The sequence below is a fragment of the Oryctolagus cuniculus genome, chromosome 1, assembly GCF_051225735.1.
Source record: "Oryctolagus cuniculus isolate XC-2025 breed Fujian yellow rabbit chromosome 1, ASM5122573v1, whole genome shotgun sequence".
NCBI classification, from domain to species: Eukaryota; Metazoa; Chordata; class Mammalia; order Lagomorpha; family Leporidae; genus Oryctolagus; species Oryctolagus cuniculus.
This window is the reverse complement of record NC_142867.1, coordinates 110,652,314-110,673,065: the sequence shown is the minus strand read 5'-3', so window position 1 is coordinate 110,673,065 and position 20,752 is coordinate 110,652,314. Positions and strand designations below refer to the sequence as shown.

Sequence of the window (20,752 nt, the reverse complement as noted above, 5' to 3'; positions counted from 1 at the left end):
CGTTTGTTATTTGTCATATTGGAGATATTTGGTTTCTTCACTGTGGTGCTTTTTCTTGTTATACTATGACTCTAGATTAAGTGGACTATCTGTTTTTGATGGAGCCTTAGGGCTTGAGATGGGTGTGGCCTGAGAGCTCTGTTTGGTGTGCCAAAGGTGACACTCCCAGGTTAGGCGTGGTAAACCTCTCTCTCTCTCTCTTTCTTTCTTTTTTTTTTTTTTATTCAAAAGGGAAGTAATTCCGCACAGCTGAACGAAGTTGGAGGTAGTTAGCAGGCAAATGATATACCCACAGGAGCCAGAGATCGGAAGCTCTTTCCCAAGATCCCCACAGGGAATCTGTTCGGCCCTCAGAGTGGGCTCAAATTCTCCTTCAGCCTCCCACTGGGTTGCCAAAGTTACGGAATTGTAGCGTCTCTGGAGAGTGCTCACGTGAATTCCGTGAGTTCTCTCCCCCACCGTCTCTTCTTTCACAGTCTCAGTTCAGTAGCACCACAAATTTACTAGGTCCTAATCTCCTGTTAATTCACCCCGCCCAGAGTCAGGTTTTTCTGCTAGGCTCAGGGCCGGTGCAGACCTGAGGTCGCTCTGCTTATGATGTATGTCCAAGATGGCGCCTGCTCTTTGTCTTGCTCGCCCTTGAGAAGTGAGCGGAGAGAGAGAAACCCGTGCCCGTACTAGTCACCTTTTTTTTTTTCTCTCTCTCTCTCTCTCTCTTCCAGTTAGCCTTGTGAACTTCCCCGCCGGGGGTCGTTCTCTCTAGTCTCCTCTCTCCGCTTGCCTGCTGGTGTCTCGGGCTATTGAGGTTCGGGTCACCTCGCGTTCCAGCGCTGGTGTGCTGAGTCTGCCGCTGATGTCCCGAACTGTGGGCTCCCATGCTCTCCACGCAGATCCGCTGTGAGTCACGCGTTCCGGAAGAGTTTCTTCTGCTGTTTCCTCCCCTACTCTTCCTTGAACCTGCAGTATCTCCACTTTTATTAAACTATCTCTCCCCAGACTATCAGTGTGCTCCCTTCCTATTCCGCCATCTTGCCGGAAATCTCTACTTACATTTCATCTGTTCTTTTTGTCTAACTTCTTGAGGTTAATATATAATTTATTTACTTATTAATTTTTGCTTTAGAAAATAACTTTTTAATGCTTTGCATTTAAGTTAGAAAAACCTCCCTCTTAAGGGATATGTGATATTTTCATTATTTTTATTATAAATATTCTGCAATTTATCTTGATCTCTCTGACCATGAGTCATGTGTGAGAGAGAAATCTAAACATCTTTAAGCTGTTATATCCATATTTTTATTCTTTTCCCTCTAAGTTTATTTATTATTTACTACAGTTTTCAGGTATGTGTTATAATTGTGATTATTTACTGTGGCCTAATAATATTTGCCAAATTTTTATAAATAGCAGACACTTTCTAAGGTTGATTTCTGTTTTAAACATATGTAATATGATTCTTTTAATTCACTCTCTGTTATTAACTAAGTTACTGGGGTCTTCTTTATACTTATAATAATTACTAATACTCTATTTAGAATATCCCAATACCAGACAGGTGAACTAAAATCTGCTACTCCCAGCATGGTTTTTTAAATTTATCCTTTATCATCTATCAATTGCCTTAGGGCTGTATTTTTGGTATGGTGGTTTTTCACAATGTCATGTCTTTATTGCAGTCTGCTACCTTTATTATTACAAAGGTAATAATTGCTGTTCCCTTCCAAAAAAGACATGCTGACGTCCTAACCCGCAGTCCCTCAGAATATGACTTTGCTTGGGAACCGGGTCTTTGCAGAGGGATCTGAGCTCAGATGGGGTCACGAGCGTGGGTTTACTCATAGTAGGACTGGAGGTGACCTCTCACAGGGGACGAGGTACACACAGGGACAGCACTGGTGGACACCAAGGCAGACATCAGAGGGCTGCATTTCCAAGCCAAGGCGTGGTAAAGATCCCCAGCAAACCCACCAAGCCAGGAGAGGGCATGGAGAGGGTTCTGCGCCAGAGCCTCAGAAGGGACCCACCCTGCTCTCTCCTCCAGGTGGATCCTGGCCTGTTGTTTGATCTGTGCCCGCTGCTGCACTTGGTGACAGAAGCCACATAAAACTCATCCACGTTACTCGGCTTCGCTTAATGTTTTTTTTGCCCTGAGTTCAAACTTACATATTTAAATTGGATTGTCATTTGCTTGATATGTCCTTGAGGATCACTTTATTTTCAGCCTTTCGAGCCTCCTGAATGTTAACACAGTTTGGCCCTGCCAGGCACGTGGGGAGAATTTCAGAGGCTGCATTACAATGGAGGATCCCATGTGAGTGCATGTGAGTCCTCTGGCTCCCTCCGTGAAACCCAAGGCGGGCGCATTTCTCCAGTCCCTTCCAAGACGTCCTCTCCCAACCCGCCCCTGGTCTGCAGCCCAGGAGCCTCCTTTTGAACCCGCCAGCAACCCGAGTTCTCTTCTCCTCTGGTCTGTTCTCTCTGCCTAGGGCCCTGTCCTCTCCCCCTTCAATAACTCCGTGTGCCAGATCCTCCGCAGTTTCAGAACTTTCGTGTACAATCGTCCAGTCAAATGGGCTCAACATCCCAAACCACCAAAACTAGCAGACCCATCACCCGAATTTAGCTTGTTTATGTGTGTGTAGGTGCACATGTGTGTGTGCCACCACCAGCCCCGCTAGGAATTAAGTTCCACCAGCCCAAGAACCTCCAGTATTTTTCACTGTCTGACTTCCGCCCGACGTGAGGCTGATGACAACGGTTGGCTGAGAGAAGCAGGGAAATGACAAAGGAAGGAGGGAAGATGGAGGAAAAGATGAAATCTGTAAGCCATCTCCTTCTCTGCCCGTTTTCTTTTTTTTTTTTTTTTTTGACAGGCAGAGTGGACAGTGAGAGAGAGAGACAGAGAGAAAGGTCTTCCTTTTCCATTGATTCACCCTCCAATGGCCCCTGCAGCCGGCGCGCCATGCTGATCCAAAGCCAGGAGCCAGGTGCCTCCTTCTGGTCTCCCATGCGGGTGCAGGGCCCAAGCACTTGGGCCATCCTCCACTGCACTCCTGGGCCACAGCAGAGAGCTGGACTGGAAGAGGGGCAACCAGGACAGAAACCGGCGCCCCGGCCGGGACTAGAACCCGGTGTGCCGGCTACGCAGGTGGAGGATTAGCCTAGTGAGCTGCGGCGCTGGCCTGCCCATTCTTTTCTAAACACTTGATTGACATCCCTGCCCATCTCAGCCACTCCTTTCAATGCCAGAGTCTTTTTTTCTAATCTCGAATTTCCTCCACCCTCCTGCTATTCCGACCAGATGGTTACCAGCTCTCACAGGTGGCAGGGACACATTTTTGTTCATTGAAGAAGGTTTTGTTGGTAAGGAATCAGTGATCACTCCTTCCCCACTGGGTCCCGATGTGCAATGCCCATAGCGTGGTGCCACAAGTCTCACTCCAGTGACCCTTAGGACCTGCCCAGCATGGCTCTTAGGGCCAAGCATTTGAGCATTTGTGGTGATCCTAACAGAGAAACTCCTGGTGTAGTCAGAGCCACCAGGTCTTTGTGCAACAGGTCACATCCACGGCGCTGATCTGAAGCCAGGAGCCAGGTGCTTCCTCCTGGTCTCCCATGCGGGTGCAGGGCCCAAGGACCCGGGCCATCCTCCACTGAACTCCCGCACTGCGCTGATCTGATGGCAGGAGCCAGGTACTTATCCTGGTCTCCCATGGAGTGCAGGGCCCAAGCACTTGGGCCATCCTCCACTGCACTCCTGGGCCACAGCAGAGAGCTGGCCTGGAAGAGGGGCAACCGGGACAGAATCCGGCGCCCCAACAGGGACTAGAACCCGGGGTGCTGGCACCGCAGGTGGTGGATTAGCCTATTGAGCCACAACGCTGGCCTACAATATACTTTTAGTATCATTGTGTTAACAAAAAGTATGCATTTACAAAAGCTATGCTTTTTTACTCTCATCAAGGTTCCTCCCATCAGAGAGGCTGACAATATGGGATGCTAGTGTCAGTCACAGGCTACAGGCTAAGCCCGCTGCACCACAGTGCCAGCCCCTAGAGGCTGACAATAAATACAGCAAATAATGCCAAGCAACTGTATCTACTATGGAGGAAAACCATGGCGAACGGAGGATAGACAGCGGTAGTGGCCAAGAGGAGGCATGGCTGTGAGATAGTGGCACCTTCGAGAAGACTGCCAGTGAACACCAGCGTTTATGGGTTGGACGATTTTACACTCACCGATGGTGATCACGCCCCTGGCTGAAGCTGGTTAGTAAACAATGAATGGACTTACCAACACTTTCCCCAAAAAGGTCTGTGCCGAAAGCAGCATTTTTATGTGATCACGGACTAGTCCATAAGAATAAAGCCTTCTTAACGGGTTATGGCCCATGCTGCCTGGTGAGAAGAGTTCCTGCAAGCAAGAGAAAGGAATTGGCAGAGTGAGCGCTATGCATCTCACAGAACACGATCTCTTGTATTTCTGTTGATGGGACCTCTGAATCAGGGCGAAATCCCACTGTCTCACCAGCCCGGGGAAGCCTGAGGTGCCTACTCAGTGTTTCATGGGCTGAGTTGTAGTGGGCTTGCATTTTGCTTGTTTTTGGCACAGCTTTTGCATCCGGAGTTTGGCAATGCTCGCCCTGTTCAGTCCCAGACCCTTCAACCTGACCTGAGTGAACCCTGGAGGCAGCACCCTTCTTCCTGCTCTGGGAGTGTTTCTACACTCCCTTCAAGATTACACACACATTGATTTTAGATGATTATTTGAGTATTGGCTTTGCCAAGAAAGGAGGGAGAAGGAAAGTTTCAGTAATTTCTCTTCCTTATCTGGAATCAGATTCTCCTGAAGTTATAATTCTTCCTGACACTGCTACATTTGAAATTTATGATAATCCTGTGCAGTAGATGAAATGGGAATGATTCAGTCATTTTTTACATTATTAAGGAAACCAAGGTGGAGAGCGGGATCTGGCCATGAGAAAGGGCTTGGGATTGAACTTCCTTCTCCAAGTCCACCAGCGTGGCCACCAAGAAGGACGCTAATGAGAAATGGCCATGCCAAGCTCACTTGAGTCTGACTAGCAGAGAAGGTCATCTCATGGGGGGCCAGGGTTTCAAAATCACTTCCTGTTTTACTCAACGTAGTCTACAGGGAGGGAAGGGAAGTTTCATTAAAAGGCTCGTGGCAGAGTTCACATCCTGACCTATGACCTGTCCTCTGAGACATGCCATGCCTCAACTGCATTGTCTGAGGACTGATGCAAACAGTGTTCAGGAGCCACCATGGTGGTGCAGTAGGTTAAGCTGCTGCTGGGACGCTGGTGTCCCATGTGCAATGCTGGTGCGAGGCCTCTCTGTTCCCCTTTGAGCCCAGCTCCCTGCTAATATGTTTAGGAAGGCAAGTGGAGGCTGCCCCAAATACCTGGGCTCTTCCACCCATGTGGGAGTCTTAGATAGAGTTCCAGATGCCCGGCTTCAGCCAGACAACCCCTGGCTGTTACATATTTGGGGAGTGAATCACCAGATGGAAGACCCACCCCCCCACGCTGCCTTTCAAATAAATAAAAAATAAATCAACATATAAATAAATCTTTAGGAGCTGGAGCTGTGGACAGCAGGTTAAAGCCCTGGACTGCAGCACTGACATCCCATATGGGCACTGGTTCGAGTCTGGCTGCTCCACTTCCATTCCAGCTCCCTACTAATGCTACTGAAAAAGCAATGGAAGGTGGCCCAAATCCTTGGCCCCTGAACCCATGTGGGAGACCCAGAAGAAGCTCCTGGTTCCTGGCTTCAGATTGCTTCAGCTCTGGCCATTGCAGCCTTCTGGGGAGTGAATTAGCAGATGGAAGACCTCTCTCTGTCTGTCTGTACCTCTCTATGTAACTCTGTCTTTTAAAAAAATAAAATATAATAATTCAATATGACGTTAATATGGGGCATACATTTAAAATTTCATTATAGAATTGGAGGTACCTTCTGCAGAGAAACAAATTGACACTAAGATATAATAAAAATCGGCCGGTGCCGCGGCTCACTAGGCTAATCCTCCGCCTTGCGGCGCCGGCACCCCGGGTTCTAGTCCCGGTGGGGGCACCGGATTCTGTCCCGGTTGCCCCTCTTCCAGGCCAGCTTTCTGCTGTGGCCCAGGAGGGCAGTGGAGGATGGCCCAAGTCCTTGGGCCCTGCACCCCATGGGAGACCAGGAGAAGCACCTGGCTCCTGCATTGGATCAGCGCAGTGCGCTGGCTACAGCACGCTGGCCGCGGCAGCCATTGGAGGGTGAACCAACAGCAAAAGGAAGACCTTTCTCTCTGTCTCTCTCTCTCACTGTCCACTCTGCCTGTCAAAAAAAAAAAAAGATATAATAAAAATCACCCTTTTGGATGCAGCAAATTCCATAAAATGCATACTTAGGGAGAAATCATAACTCTCCAAAGAATTTTTAAAAGAACTTTTCACAGTACCTAGGGTTGTGACTTGGAGAAAAACAGAACACTGTCAACTTAATTAAATGTAACGCATTATTGAAAAGCCACTCGGTTTTTATCAAATCCTCCCGGTTCAAGGGCAGAACAGTGTAGTTCTGGTTGCTCAGGTACCATTTAACATTTTGTACCATTTGTTTGATATTTGAAATTGAAAGTGCATCTGGACTGGAGCATAGAAATGATTACACTCATAAGAAAAGGAGAACAGAGGAAATGTGAATTGACAAATGTGCTCCCACATTGTTGCCATCATATAAGAGAACATAGTAAGAAGGGACATTTCCTGCAACAGAGGAATAAAGAGAAGTGAAGCTTCTATAAATTTAATTGTTCATTAAAACACTAGGTTCCTGGAGCTGGCACTGTGGCACAGTGGGTTAAACCCTGGTCTGCAGTATCGACATTCTGTATGGGCGCCAGTTCAAGACCCGGCTGCTCCACTTCTGATCCAGCTCTCTGCTATGGCCTGGGACAGCAGTGGAAGATGGCTCAAGTCCTTGGGCCTCTGCACCCATGTGGGAGACCCGGAAGAAGCTCCTAGCTCCTGGCTTTGGATTCACGCAGCTCCATCTGTTGAAGACCTCTGTTTCTCTCTCTCTCTCTCTCTCTCTCTGCCTCTGCCTTTCAAATAAATAAATTAATTTAAAAAAAAAAAACACCCACTACATTCCTAAATCTGTATAAATGAAATGCATGGAATTTGTATATCTTAAATTAAAAAAAAACTAAAAAAATTATTTTCTAAAAAGGTAGAAACCAGGAGGCAGATCCACCAGACCCATTATCCAGATCCCAGAATTTGTCCTCTAATTTTTTTTACAAGTCTTTAATGTAGAAGTAACCATTGATAGAATGAACTTATTTAGCAACAAAAGCCATGAGCTTCAACACTGGATACTTTTCCCATACAGAAACCTAAATTCCATATAACCTTAACATTCTACCAAGCTACTATGCATTGTGTACTTTAATCTCAATTTTTGGCATTAAGAAGGATGATTTAAGCAAATTCTCAATGTTAATTACAGCGAGTGAATAAAATATGTTCCATTATGCAAATTACTGTGCTCAATCAGACAACAAATCAAAGTTTGAGAAACAGAAATGCAAGCCAACTGCACAGGGCCTAGTAAGTCACAGTGCCTGTGACCCCTGGGGACAGAACTGTCACTGTAGCCTTCGAGAGTTTTCTCTCAGGCGTTTGCTTTGGGGGCTGGAGGGCTAGTGCAGGGGTGTGGCAGATGGGTGAGTTCCTGGGCTAGTGCAGGGGTGTGGGAGATGGGGGAGTTCCTGGGCTCGTGCGGGGGTGTGGGAGATGGGTGAGTTCCTGGGCTTGTGCAGGGGTGTGGGAGATGGGGGAGTTCCTGGGCTCGTGCAGGGTGTGGGAGATGGGGGAGTTCCTGGGCTAGTGCAGGGGTGTGGGAGATGGGTGAGTTCCTGGGCTAGTGCAGGGTGTGGGAGATGGGGGAGTTCCTGGGCTCGTGCAGGGGTGTGGGAGATGGGTGAGTTCCTGGGCTCGTGCAGGGTGTGGGAGATTGGGGAGTTCCTGGGCTCGTGCGGGGGTGTGGAAGATGGGTGAGTTCCTGGGCTCGTGCAGGGTGTGGGAGATGGGGGAGTTCCTGGGCTCGTGCAGGGGTGTGGGAGATGGGAGTTCCTGGGCTCGTGCAGGGTGTGGGAGATGGGGGAGTTCCTGGGCTTGTGCGGGGGTGTGGGAGATGGGGGAGTTCCTGGTTAATGCAGGGGTGTGGGAGATGGGGGAGTTCCTGGTTAGTGCAGGGGTGTGGGAGATGGGTGAGTTCCTGGGCTAGTGCAGGGTGTGGGAGATGGGGGAGTTCCTGGGCTCATGCGGGGGTGTGGGAGATGGGGGAGTTCCTGGTTAGTGCAGGGGTGTGGGAGATGGGGGAGTTCCTGGGCTTGTGCGGGGGTGTGGGAGATGGGGGAGTTCCTGGTTAGTGCAGGGGTGTGGGAGATGGGGGAGTTCCTGGTTAGTGCAGGGGTGTGGGAGATGGGGGAGTTCCTGGTTAGTGCAGGGGTGTGGGAGATGGGTGAGTTCCTGGGCTCGTGCAGGGTGTGGGAGATGGGGGAGTTCCTGGTTAGTGCAGGGTGTGGGAGATGGGTGAGTTCCTGGGCTCGTGCAGGGGTGTGGGAGATGGGTGAGTTCCTGGGCTTGTGCAGGGGTGTGGGAGATGGGGGAGTTCCTGGGCTCGTGCAGGGTGTGGGAGATGGGGGAGTTCCTGGGCTAGTGCAGGGGTGTGGGAGATGGGTGAGTTCCTGGGCTAGTGCAGGGGTGTGGGAGATGGGGGAGTTCCTGGGCTCGTGCAGGGGTGTGGGAGATGGGTGAGTTCCTGGGCTCGTGCAGGGTGTGGGAGATTGGGGAGTTCCTGGGCTCGTGCGGGGGTGTGGAAGATGGGTGAGTTCCTGGGCTCGTGCAGGGTGTGGGAGATGGGTGAGTTCCTGGGCTCGTGCAGGGGCGTGGGAGATGGGAGTTCCTGGGCTCGTGCAGGGTGTGGGAGATGGGGGAGTTCCTGGGCTTGTGCGGGGGTGTGGGAGATGGGGGAGTTCCTGGTTAATGCAGGGGTGTGGGAGATGGGGGAGTTCCTGGGCTTGTGCGGGGGTGTGGGAGATGGGGGAGTTCCTGGGCTAGTGCAGGGTGTGGGAGATGGGGGAGTTCCTGGGCTCGTGCGGGGGTGTGGGAGATGGGGGAGTTCCTGGGCTTGTGCGGGGGTGTGGGAGATGGGGGAGTTCCTGGGCTCGTGCGGGGGTGTGGAAGATGGGGGAGTTCCTGGTTAGTGCAGGGGTGTGGGAGATGGGGGAGTTCCTGGTTAGTGCAGGGGTGTGGGAGATGGGGGAGTTCCTGGTTAATGCAGGGGTGTGGGAGATGGGGGAGTTCCTGGTTAGTGCAGGGGTGTGGGAGATGGGGGAGTTCCTGGGCTCGTGCGGGGGTGTGGGAGATGGGTGAGTTCCTGGGCTCGTGCAGGGGTGTGGGAGATGGGGGAGTTCCTGGTTAGTGCAGGGGTGTGGGAGATGGGGGAGTTCCTGGGCTCGTGCGGGGGTGTGGGAGAAGGGTGAGTTCCTGGGTTTGTGCAGGGGTGTGGGAGATGGGTGAGTTCCTGGGCTTGTGCAGGGTGTGGGAGAAGGGTGAGTTCCTGGGTTTGTGCAGGGGTGTGGGAGATGGGTGAGTTCCTGGCTGTAGTTCTGGGTGGCTTGGTTTGTTGTGTTCGCACATCATAGGAGTCAGTGCACTCATACAGCAGCCCAAAAGCTTCATGTATGACTGATTTGCACAAGTGGGGTTGACATCAGTATCTTGTATCCCTTTTGCTTCCCTGGTAGCATCCATGCGATCCTTTTTAACATGCAAAGGAGCGGCATAAACATAATGTTTATGGACTTTTTCGGAACAGCCAACACAGTTTCCAGTTTGCAGGCATCATCATCATGAGACATTGCTTCTCCAGCAGTGCGGGGAGGGGAGGCCCAGCCCTGGACCAGAACATGATGGCATGGTGGCCGGTGGTCCTATGGGCCACCCTTTCAAGGTACCAGGCCACAGGTGGCTCTGTCCCCCCCCCCCAATAAAAACAGTGCAGCCTAAGTCATCAGCCAAACACAAACATGTGCCAAACCCGCCTCTGGTCTCACACAGAAGGGTCTGGAATAGGGAGACTGACCAAGATAATTCCTGTTCCATTGATGGTTTGCCATTTTCTAAAGATGCTCCAGATGAGCCTGAAGATGAATAAGATGATGAGGCCGGTGAAGAAGGTAACGAAGGGGGTGAGAATGAAGGCTGCTTGGATCTCAGAGGTGCAGGACATCTTCCCCAAGGGCTCCCCACTTGCTTCTTGCTGCTTCGTGAGAAACATCGTGAGACGGAATTGTCAGCCTGCTCTGTGATGTCACCATCCCACAGCAACCGGTCCAGGAACTCGAGTTCTTGGCAGTGCCGGGTCCTTTTAAAGCAGGGGTGGTGCCTAGGAACGATAAATCAACAAATCGGTTGGCTGGGAGTGGCAGATCTGCTCTTGTTTCTTCTGCAGCATCTTGCAGAACCTGTTGACATTTTAAAACAATGCATGTGGTGGAGGAGACGGCTGTGCAGTGAGGGCAAACACACAGAAAGCAGTCAGAAACTAGAGAGGCATTTAGTGCCTAATTACACCTCGGGAGTGTCTGCCCTAAGGAGAGACAGGAGACCAGATACTGCTTTTAAGGAGGAGACAGTGAATAGACCAGGTAGAATTTCCAGGATGGAGACAGAGAAAGTTATCCTAGATGAGAAATGCCCAGGAAATGCAGGAGCAAAAAAATGTGCAAAGGGGAGCCGGTAGCAGAAGTGATTCCTCTGGCATCTAATCACTTTCCAACTCCTTTACAATAACAGTCCTGGGTGGTACATATTTTAATGCCTAATGCACTCAGGATGCGAATAAACTTGTCTTAGATTGCAGAGTGAATCAGGAATACAAGTCTTGACCCTTTGATTCCTAAGAAAGGGTCTTTCCTCAAAGCCACGTCTCCTCTTGATTTCAAGGTCTGACTCTGTATAAGAAATAGAGATTCACATATAAATGTCTAAAGAAAAGAGACGAAATATCAGGAGAAAAGCCAGTACCATTTATCTCGTGTGATAGGGAAACAGAAATTAAATTATTTTGAGTCTATGAACATAATAAAGCTAAGCACTGTATTTTGCTATAATTGATACAGACTTTGATACCCCTTATTCATAACTCACAAAAGTGATAAGAGGTACTAATTTGTACTAGACAACTGCAGACCCACGTGACCATTCATCATAAAGAAAAAAGTCAATATTTAAAAGCAGTGCGAAAATTCATATCTGCTTTTGCAAATGTAAGTGTTGCAAAAGGATCAAAATATTCATTCTCTTGACTCAATAATTCACATTTAGGTAGCTCTTCTTGGAAACTATGAGAGCAAGCACATAGCCCAGCATCAACATGTTAAATACCCGAGTATCTGCGTTGAGTTCCTGGATCCTGCTCCTGATTCAAGCTTCCTGCTAATGTGGACCTGGAGAGACAGCAGTGATGGCTCAAGTAATTGTGTTCTTGCCACCCACACTGGAGACTTGGGTTGCATTCCTGGCTCCTGACCCAGTCTGGGCCATTTGGGGGGTGAACTGGTGGGTGGGAGTTCTGTCCCTGTCTCTCAAGTAAATTTAAGAAATTAAAAGGCATGGGTGGAGGACAGATACTTGGTCTAGTGGTTAAGATGCTGACTGAAAGGCCCACATCCCATATCCAAGTGCCATCCAGTCCTCGCTTTGCTCCTGATTCTAGCTTCCTGCAAAATACACACCCTGGAAGGCAACAGGTGACAGCTCAAGGAGTTGGTTTCTCTGTACCTACATGGGAGACCTGGATTGGGTTCCTACTCCAGTCTTGATCTGGCCCAGCCCTGGCTGTTTTGGGCATTCCGAGAGTTAATTGGTAGATGGGAGCTCGCTCTCTTTCTCTCTCTGTGTCTCTGTCTCTGATCTCTATTTAGCTCTCCTTCTGTCTCTTAAGTGAGTAAATAAATAAATCTATCCTTAGAGATTGGTCAGAACTTGGAAGAAAGTATTTCAACAAGATTGATTCTTTATTTAATGAAAAAAAAAAGTGTGAAGTCATTCATTGGTGGATTATTAACCTGACATTCACAGTATGGAAAATAGAATTAAGTTTATTTTTTGTTAAAGGCAGCAATGTTAAATGGACAATATTACCTTCATAATATTTAAAAAAATACATTCTTAGGAAATGAAAACTGCAAGAAGTTATGATTCAAAATTACCTGTTACCCTATAGTGGTACAATTATAGAAATTTTAAAAAATAGATTTTACCATCTTTTAATAAATATGCACATTTGATAGTAAATGCTTTAAATAAGCCATCTGCAAGTCTGGCTTTTTCTTCCTTCATTTACTTACGACTCCTGAGAAGCTACTCTGCTGTGCCAGGCCCTTACCTTCTGGGACAGAGTCATTGCTCCCAAAGAGCTTGCAAGCAAATGATCAAGTGTGAAACTGCAAATGCATACAAGTGCTGGGAATGGAAATCAGATATTTCTTTTTTTATTTAATAAATGTGAATTTACAAAGTGCAACTTTTGCATTGTTGTGGCTTTCCCCCGTCAACTTCCCTCCCTCCCGCAGCCCTCCCATCTCCCACTCCCTCTCCCATCCTACTCTTCATCAAGATTCATTTTCAATTATCTTTATATACAGAAGATCAACTTAGTATATACTAAGCAAAGATTTCAACAGACTGCACCCACACAACCGCACAAGGTATAGAGTACTGTTCGACTAGTAGTGTTATCGTTAACTCTCATAGTAAAACACATTAAGGACAGAGATCCTACATGGGGAGCAGGTCCACAGTGACTCCCATTGTTGATTTAACAATTGACACTCTTATTTATGATGTCAGTAACCATCCGGGGCTCTTGCCATGAGCTGTCGAGGTTATGGAAGCCCCTTGAGTTCACCAACTCTGAACTTGTTTAGTCAAGGCCATATCACAGTGGAGCTTCCTTCCTGCCTTCAGAGAAAGGTGCCACCTTCTTTGATGGCCTGTTTTTTCTGCTGGGGTCTGTTCATCGAGATCTTTCATTCAGGTTGTTTTTGCCACAGTGTCTTGGCTTTCCATGCCTGTGCGACTCTCATGGGCCTTTTAGCCAGATCTGAATGCCCCAAGGGTTGGGAAATCAGATATTTCAATGAGAACTGAAAATGCAAACCTAAGGTTGACCCTCCCACAATTGGAGAGCAGAATGATGGCTAGCCAGGGGAGGGGCAGGGAGGAGGACTGGTCAGTAGGTGCAGTGTAACAGTTGGATTCTGGGGTTCTACTGCACAATAATGCACTGTACAGTTCAGGATGGGTGCTGAATATTCTCATGACTGAGAGATGATAAATGTGTAAAGTGTAAAAAATATACTGATTTCCCTTATATGATCATCAAGATATGTTTAAATGCATCAAAACCACATGTTGTACCTCCAAAATACGTAATTTTGTATTGCTTTAAAATGAAATCACAATAAAAATTCAAGACAAGGTAACCTGACCCAAACTACCTCAGAGAAATTGTTCTCAACTCTGCATATTACAATCACCCAGGACACAAAAAAATACAACCCTGCCCCACACCCCATAGGTCATAGAAAATTCAACCTGGAGGGTTTGAATGCAACGCAATGTGTGACAGCAAACCATAGTAATACTTCAAGTTTCACATCTATATTTTGACCAGGTTCTCCCTCCCTTCTCTCTCTCTCTCTCCTTTCCCTCTCTCAATGGGACACTGACCACCTGCCAGCCTAGCTGGCACCACCACAAAGTTGAAGCACTATCACAAGCCTTACTGGTAGAGTCAGAAAGACCAGCGGGACACCTGTGGGGCTAACTCCTAAGGAGAGCTGCAACACAAGCACCTGCCTCTGCTCTCCACTGCTTCATCAGTGTGTGAAATCTTGCCTTGTGCCACCCTGCCAGCAAAAGTCTTCCTACAACTTCTGCCCAGATTCTCTGTCTGTCCACCCCATTCTGGAATCCTGTATGTAGGTCACGGCAATAAACTTATTCTTACATGGAGCTTGCTTCTTTCAGTCTTCATTGCAGGAGTCCTTTCTAGTTGAGAGTCGGGGGAATTACACACGGTGCTGACTTTCTGACCCTGGATTCAACGAGGGCAAGAAGCAGACAGTGGAAGAGGGCAGAGCTGTGATCTTAGCACATGTGCAGGAGTGGACCTTACATGTCCTATGGGTCATGGGATTTTATCCTATGCATTTGATTCTTCTCTTAACAACACCGGGGAGTCTTGGAAGCATTTTGTGTCAAGACTTGACACCAGATTCACATTTTCTAGATTTCTGCAGTGGGCAGAAGAGATTTGAGGTTGGGGGAGGACCAGAATGGAAACAGTAGTCAAAGCCCCACACAGGAAATATGGTGGCATGGAAATTGAAGGAGTGTGGATGTATCTGGGAGATACTTAGGAGGTAAAATGGCACGGACTTGTTTGTGGTTGCCTGTGGGAATGGTGGAAAGGCACTCTGGTCTATATCATGTGAAAATCTAATTGAGATTTATCTAATAGACTCAAAGAGTCCTTAACAGCTGGGGAGCTCTATCACAGTCCTAGGAAAAACAGCTTTAAAAATCTCCCTTTAATCAAAGTTCATTTACAGCAGAAAGATATTCAAGATCAAATAAAAACCAATCGATTGGCTCAAAGTCTCGGATAGATATATATGTAACAATTCGAAGGGAATTCATCCCTAGTCACCAGATAAGAATCTAGGTTTTCAGCACACAGGATCACATCCCAGATCTTTTCAGGGTCTGAGCACGGTAAGACCAGAACACGTACGTGTACATATGCTGTCAGGTCTAAAGTGAACAAGGATTTGCTAGGGAAGAAGAGAATGCAAGTAGTGGGGGTGTTGTATTTGATTTAAGGGGCAGTGGAATTGCATTCCATTGCTTTACCCTTATAATGAAATAGCTCCCTTTCATTCACTGTACTCAGTGCGTCTAAACGACTTAATCTATTTTCACTGACGAAGAGGCCTGATAGATCATGGCATGCTTCCATCTTCTATAATAGAGCAAACCATTTGCTTCAGGGCAGTGCAGGAAGCTGGAGGTTTGGTTCCACAGGACCTTAAGGTGCCCTCATACCACACAGAGACTAGAGTCTCTTCATGCCACTGAATCTGTGGCTTTTTCTGAGTGGTTGTTATATGTTGGACACTGTGCGAGTGATGGGATCAGGAATACAAAATATCTCCCCAAGCTAACTGGAGGGAGAGGAGGCAGACTTTTTAGAAATATCTCTAGATAATGAAGTGTTTTACTGAGAATCAAATCCATAAGAAAACAAAAACAATGGCATTTGTGGGTAACATTTCAAATGTCAGTTATCTGGTGATAGCTCATAACTGGTAGCTTTTCAGAGCTCATGAATCCACATTTAGGGTCCCGTTACGGGCTTAGATGTCATGTGTCTTAGGAGGTGGATCTACCTGGCTTCTCAGCACCTGCCTCTGTACCTCCATTCCATTTCCTGCTCAGCACTGCTCATGGCAGAATTTAAAAACAAAAAACAAACAAACAAACAAAAACACACATCAAAGCACACGTTTTGTTACTGTAGCCTGAAAAGCAAACTGGACACCTAAGTCTGGAAGAAAAGTTAAGTGGCTCCTCAAGGTGTATTTCTCAGAAAAGAAAACAAGGAGTCCAATGGTGACTTCCATCCCGAATTGTCAGGCACTGCACAGAAACACAAGAGTAAGCAATCCGCGGGACTATTGCGGCAATTGCTTCTGCCAGAATTTATTTTAATAGCTGTGTTAGAGCCTTTAGTGCTGAATTTATAGAATCATTAATATTGTCTAAGGAGGTCACTTAAATTTTAAGCTATACTTTATGGCATTTTATGGAGAAAGGGATATGCAACAGCAGTATTTTTGAATTTGCAAATCTGAGAAGCCCTAGGGACAGTTCCCTCCTGAATATATTTCTTACAGTGTTAATGACATGGTGCAGATAAGAAGAGCAAAAGTAGATGAAGAAGAGAGGATGCAAAGTGGTTAAATAAAGAATTTCCTGTACCTGTCAGTCAGATGAGGACTTAGAGATAAGGCAGTTTGACCTTGAATCATAATGAGTTGAGAAGGGTGGTACTGAGGTGGGGGTAGAAGGGAGGGGAAGAGAGGGGAGCAGCAAGGAGAGGAGAAGCTGTGACACAGGTAGGATCCTAGCAGCCCCTGCAAATGTGTGCTGTAAAGAGAAGTGCCCGGTCCATGCACACTGGGCAGGGAGCTGAGCCGCTGGAGTCCCAGTCCTTGTTCTGCTCTTAACTAACTCTGTGACTTTAGGGAAGCCGTTTATCCTCTTCAATCCTTAATTTCTTTTCTGAACCTTAATTTCTTCATCCATAAAATGATTGTGAGAAGCCAGAGCAGTGCCTGAGGTACAGTTCAGTGATTTTATGTCTTGTAGGTAATCATACTTTACAGGGTTGCATCCGTTCTTTTTCTTTCCATTGAACATTAGACACTGAATAGTTTCCATGTCACTAAGATTCTTTAGAACATTGCTTTAATGACTGTGTAATGCTTATTATATTATCTTAATTATTTAGCCACTTCCTATGTATTTAGGTTGTTTTCAATGTTTTTATTACGGAGATGCTGCAATACGCCTCTTGGTAAATACGTTTCTATCTCTAGTGACTTCCTTGGGCCGATTCCTAAAAGTGAAATAACTATGTCAAAAAAAGGAGCATTTTTAAATGTTCCATTTTTATTGCCAAGTATCTTTTTAGAAAGCTCATGTTGTTTTCATTCCCACTGGGATTTTCAGGCCTACTCCATTTAACCTACCTTATCATGTTTATCTTATTTTGTATATTGGCTTAGCTGTTATTTTAATGTACTGTATCATTTTTATTTCTTCTTTCATTTAAAAATTGAATGTTTGTACATGAACATTTATAAGTCAAAACTCACAAACTGTCTATTGATATTCTTTTGGAAAGCCAATCCTTTCTTGGTTTCAGTGTTAAGAACATCTTTTGTATAAGGATATTAGCTCTTTCTTTGTAACCCACAAGTGTCCTGATCTTACCTGCCCACAATTACACATGTTCAGTACTTCCACAACATGCAAAGTCTCTCCCTCCTTGATTAGGCATTTCTGGGGCCCCCGTTGCCCTGCTATTGTCTAGGAACTTAGTAGGGGAAAGAATGAACTCGCAAGATCAGACACCTTTCCCTGATGGCCATGCCTCCGACTCATTGACCTTGACCACTTTGATGCTGTTCTCCACATTCCTGAGCCGTGCTCCACATTCCTGAACCAACGCACAGCTCTTCTCACCACCTGCTTTGCCAGTGGATGCCTTGGGGCCTTTGGAAACCTTTTAGAAATGGCTTTGCACACCAGGTCATCAGGTTCTTAGGGACGAGAGTTCCTTCTCTAGCTTCCTGCCAGTGGTCTCTTCTCAGACGGCAGAGTAGAGGGACGCTGTGGCAGGTGAGGGCAGGGGCAGCTTCATTCCTGTCTTGATGGCAGCCTTCCCAGCAGGCTCTAGGCTCTGACACTCTCTTCCACCCATGCTCCTCTGTTTTCTGTTTTCTCTCCACTGCGTCAATGGACACATTTGAATCCTGACTGTACTCAAGGCTCAGGTTCTCCCATCCAGGCTGGCTCCTAGACATTCCAAATGCAAGATGGAGCTGAGCACCCCTTCCCTCCCCCTGAGCATTCTGTGACAGTTAGGCAGTTGGGCACTGGTCCTGGGATATGACCCAATGTCATGAGAGACTTGCAATGTCTTAATCGCCCTCCTCAATACTGCTAAACACTGTGCAAACCTAGTGCCCTAGTTTCTTTCTGATGTTGTCTAACATACAGACGTTCCCATTTTTATGTAGTGAAATGTGGGTTTCTTTTTCATTCACAATATATTCCAATGTTATGCTCCATTGCAAGTGCCCCAACAATTTGAACTGGAGTGTTCCTCACAACAGACTTCCTATGAAAAGCACAAAAGGGGAAAAGGAAGTGGCCCTACCAGTTATGACAAGGTTATGAAGTCATATAACTGAAGACAGGTTGGGGTAGGCCAAAAGACCAGGCAAATGCATCCCAGTTAGAGAGTAGAAAATCATAAAACAGAGCTTATGTAAGTATGTAATATGTAATAAGAAAGCATTGCATGTTACTGAGGCGGGGACATATTACTCCATAAGTAATAGTAGGGAAGTTGGGAATCTGAATGAACTATCAGGGTATAACTTTATCAAGTATGAAGTAGCCACATACTTATTTTAACCCAGCTTCAGGCAGGCAATTTTCTTAAAAATGTCAGTCACTATTCTAGTAACAGAGGTTGAGCAGAGGCTGCAGGAATCACCTCGTTAGTTAAGAAGTGGGAAAAGGAAGCCATCTGTGGATGGCAGCGATGAACAGATGTGGCGCCTGTGGTGTGGCCTGGGTACCCGCAGAGCCGGGGTATTGTAGCAGGAGGAACATGAAAGAGGCGAGAGAGACAAGGAGAGCACTCTTACTCACACTGCCTCCTGGCTTTGCAGTGTGGGGGAGTGACAGAAGGAGGAAGGAGGCCTCTGAACAGGAGGATTTTGGAGAAATAGAGTCCTTTGGGCAGGGGAACGTCACAATAAAGGCCAGTCACAAAGAACTGGAGTAGGATTTGCTGTTTCTAAGTGAGGAGGTCCAAAGGGCAGAGCTGAATCTTTGCAAGGGCAGAGAGGCAGGGCAATGCACCAGATGGTGATGACTCCTGAGCAGTAAGGGGTGAGAGGGCAAGTGGTACCAAGATAAGCAGGGTACAAGGCATCGTGGGATTAAGTCTGGGAATCTGGAGGAAGATGATCAGTTAGTTAAAAGCGCAGACCCAAGAAACTGAGTAACTGATATGAAGTGACTACTTTCTCTGAAGTTTCAATGATGTTTGTTTAATATCTTGACTGGGTATAGGACTGAAAGAGAGGCAAGCTGTCCATATTTTACTAGCTACTTTTTAATTGCTTTTTACCGTGATGGCCAATCAGATATATAGAAATGGTTTCATAACACAGTGATATGCACACTGATACCACAGGTCCCAGAAGGGATTGTCTCAACAGAAGGAGGTGAGACTTTTCACCTCCAAGGTGTTATTTTTGCTGGAGAGTGGTAAAGATGTTTGTAAGCCAGCCTATGGGTTATAATTATTTGGCAAAAGTACAGATCTTAGCAGCCTTAAAAAATGTATTTTTTTCTTATTAAGAAATTTCACCTTTTCACTTAATTGCAGGAAGCACTTTACAGCTTTTTTTTGGTATATTCACATTTCTAGCAACGCTACTATTTCTATTTGGAGCCATTAGTAAGTCAGATAAGTATTTCTTTTAAAAAAAAGATTTATTTATTTATTTGAGAGGCAGGGTTACAAAGAGGGAGAGAGGGAGAGAGGGACAGAAGGAGAGAAGAGAGAGAGAGAGGGAGGGAGGGAGGGAGAGAGAGAGAGAGAGAGAGAGAGTCTTCCATCCTCCGATTCACTCTTGAAATGACCACAATGGCTAGAGCTAGGCTGATCCAAAGCCAGGAGCCAGGTGCTTCTTCCTGGTCTCCTATGCAGGTGCAGAGGGCCCAAGGCCTTGGGCCATCTTCTACTGCTTTCCCAGGCCACAGCAGAGAGCTGGATTTGAAGTGGAGGAGCTGGAACTTGAACCAGAGCTCACATGGGATGCCAGAGCCATGGGTGGAGGCTTAGCCCATTATGCCACAGCACTGGCTGCAAGATAAATATTTCTTAGAAACAAACACTGCAAAACCATGGTAGTTGATCTAATAACTGAGGCAGCTAATGACTAATGGGAGGGTGCTGTATACGGTGTTGATATGCTGCACAATGGAATGATTCATGTCTGTGTGGAATGAGTTGGACGACACAAGATTACATCTTGCTACTCACAGAAACACACAATTTAAAATATATGAATTGCTTATTTCTGGAATTTTCCATTTACTGTTTCTCAACTGCAGTTGAAAACTCAAGGCAAATATGTCAAAGGTAGTAAAGGAAGCAAAAGTATCACAAAATGACTACACAAAATATTGCAAAGGAAGTAAGGACCCTGCACAGCACTGTAGACCAATTGGATCTAACATATATTGCAGTCGACCCTACTCTTACAAAGGCAAAATACACATTTTAAAAAATATTTGTCTATTAATTTGAGAGGTAGACTTGCAGATAGAGAGGGAGAGCCAGAGAGAAAGGTCTTCCATCCTCTGGTATACTCCACAAATGGCTGCAATGGCTGGAGCTGAACCGATCCGAAGCCAGGAGCCAGGAGTTTCCTCCGGGACTCCTACATGGGTGCAGAGGCCCAAGGACTTGGGCCATCTTCTACTGCTTTCCCAGGCCACAGCAGAGAGCTGGATTGGAACAAACTGGTGACCATATGGAATACCAGCGCTACTAGTGGAGGCTAAACTTACTGCCCCAAACTACACAATTTTTTCCTCAAAGGCACATGGAATATTTTCCAGGGCAGACTGTATTTTAGGCCACAAAACAAGTCTTAACATAGCTAAAAAGATTGAAATCATAAAATGTGTCCTTTCTAATCACAACAGAATGAAAGTAGAGATCAATAGGAAGAGAAAAGCTGGAAAATTAGACAATGAGTAGGTAAAAGAAGAAATGGCAAGGAAATTAGA

At 46.6% G+C, this 20,752-nt stretch overlaps 1 protein-coding gene across 4 annotated transcripts in view; it reads right to left on the bottom strand.

Moving 5' to 3' along the window:
• Positions 1 to 20,752, bottom strand: part of LOC103345403 (potassium channel subfamily U member 1) — a 238,332-nt gene that overhangs the window by 166,091 nt on the left and 51,489 nt on the right. For all 4 annotated transcript variants that reach the window (XR_016235027.1, XM_089334783.1, XM_089334787.1 and 1 more), the window contains exons 2-3: positions 10,164 to 10,466; positions 4,294 to 4,413 (exon numbers count right to left, since the gene is read on the bottom strand). Coding sequence is in view for 3 of the 4 variants with exons in the window: in XM_089334783.1 (XP_089190909.1) it covers positions 4,294 to 4,413; positions 10,164 to 10,358 (315 nt within the window). In the remaining variant the exon portion in view is untranslated. The remainder of the gene's footprint in view (positions 1 to 4,293; positions 4,414 to 10,163; positions 10,467 to 20,752) is intronic.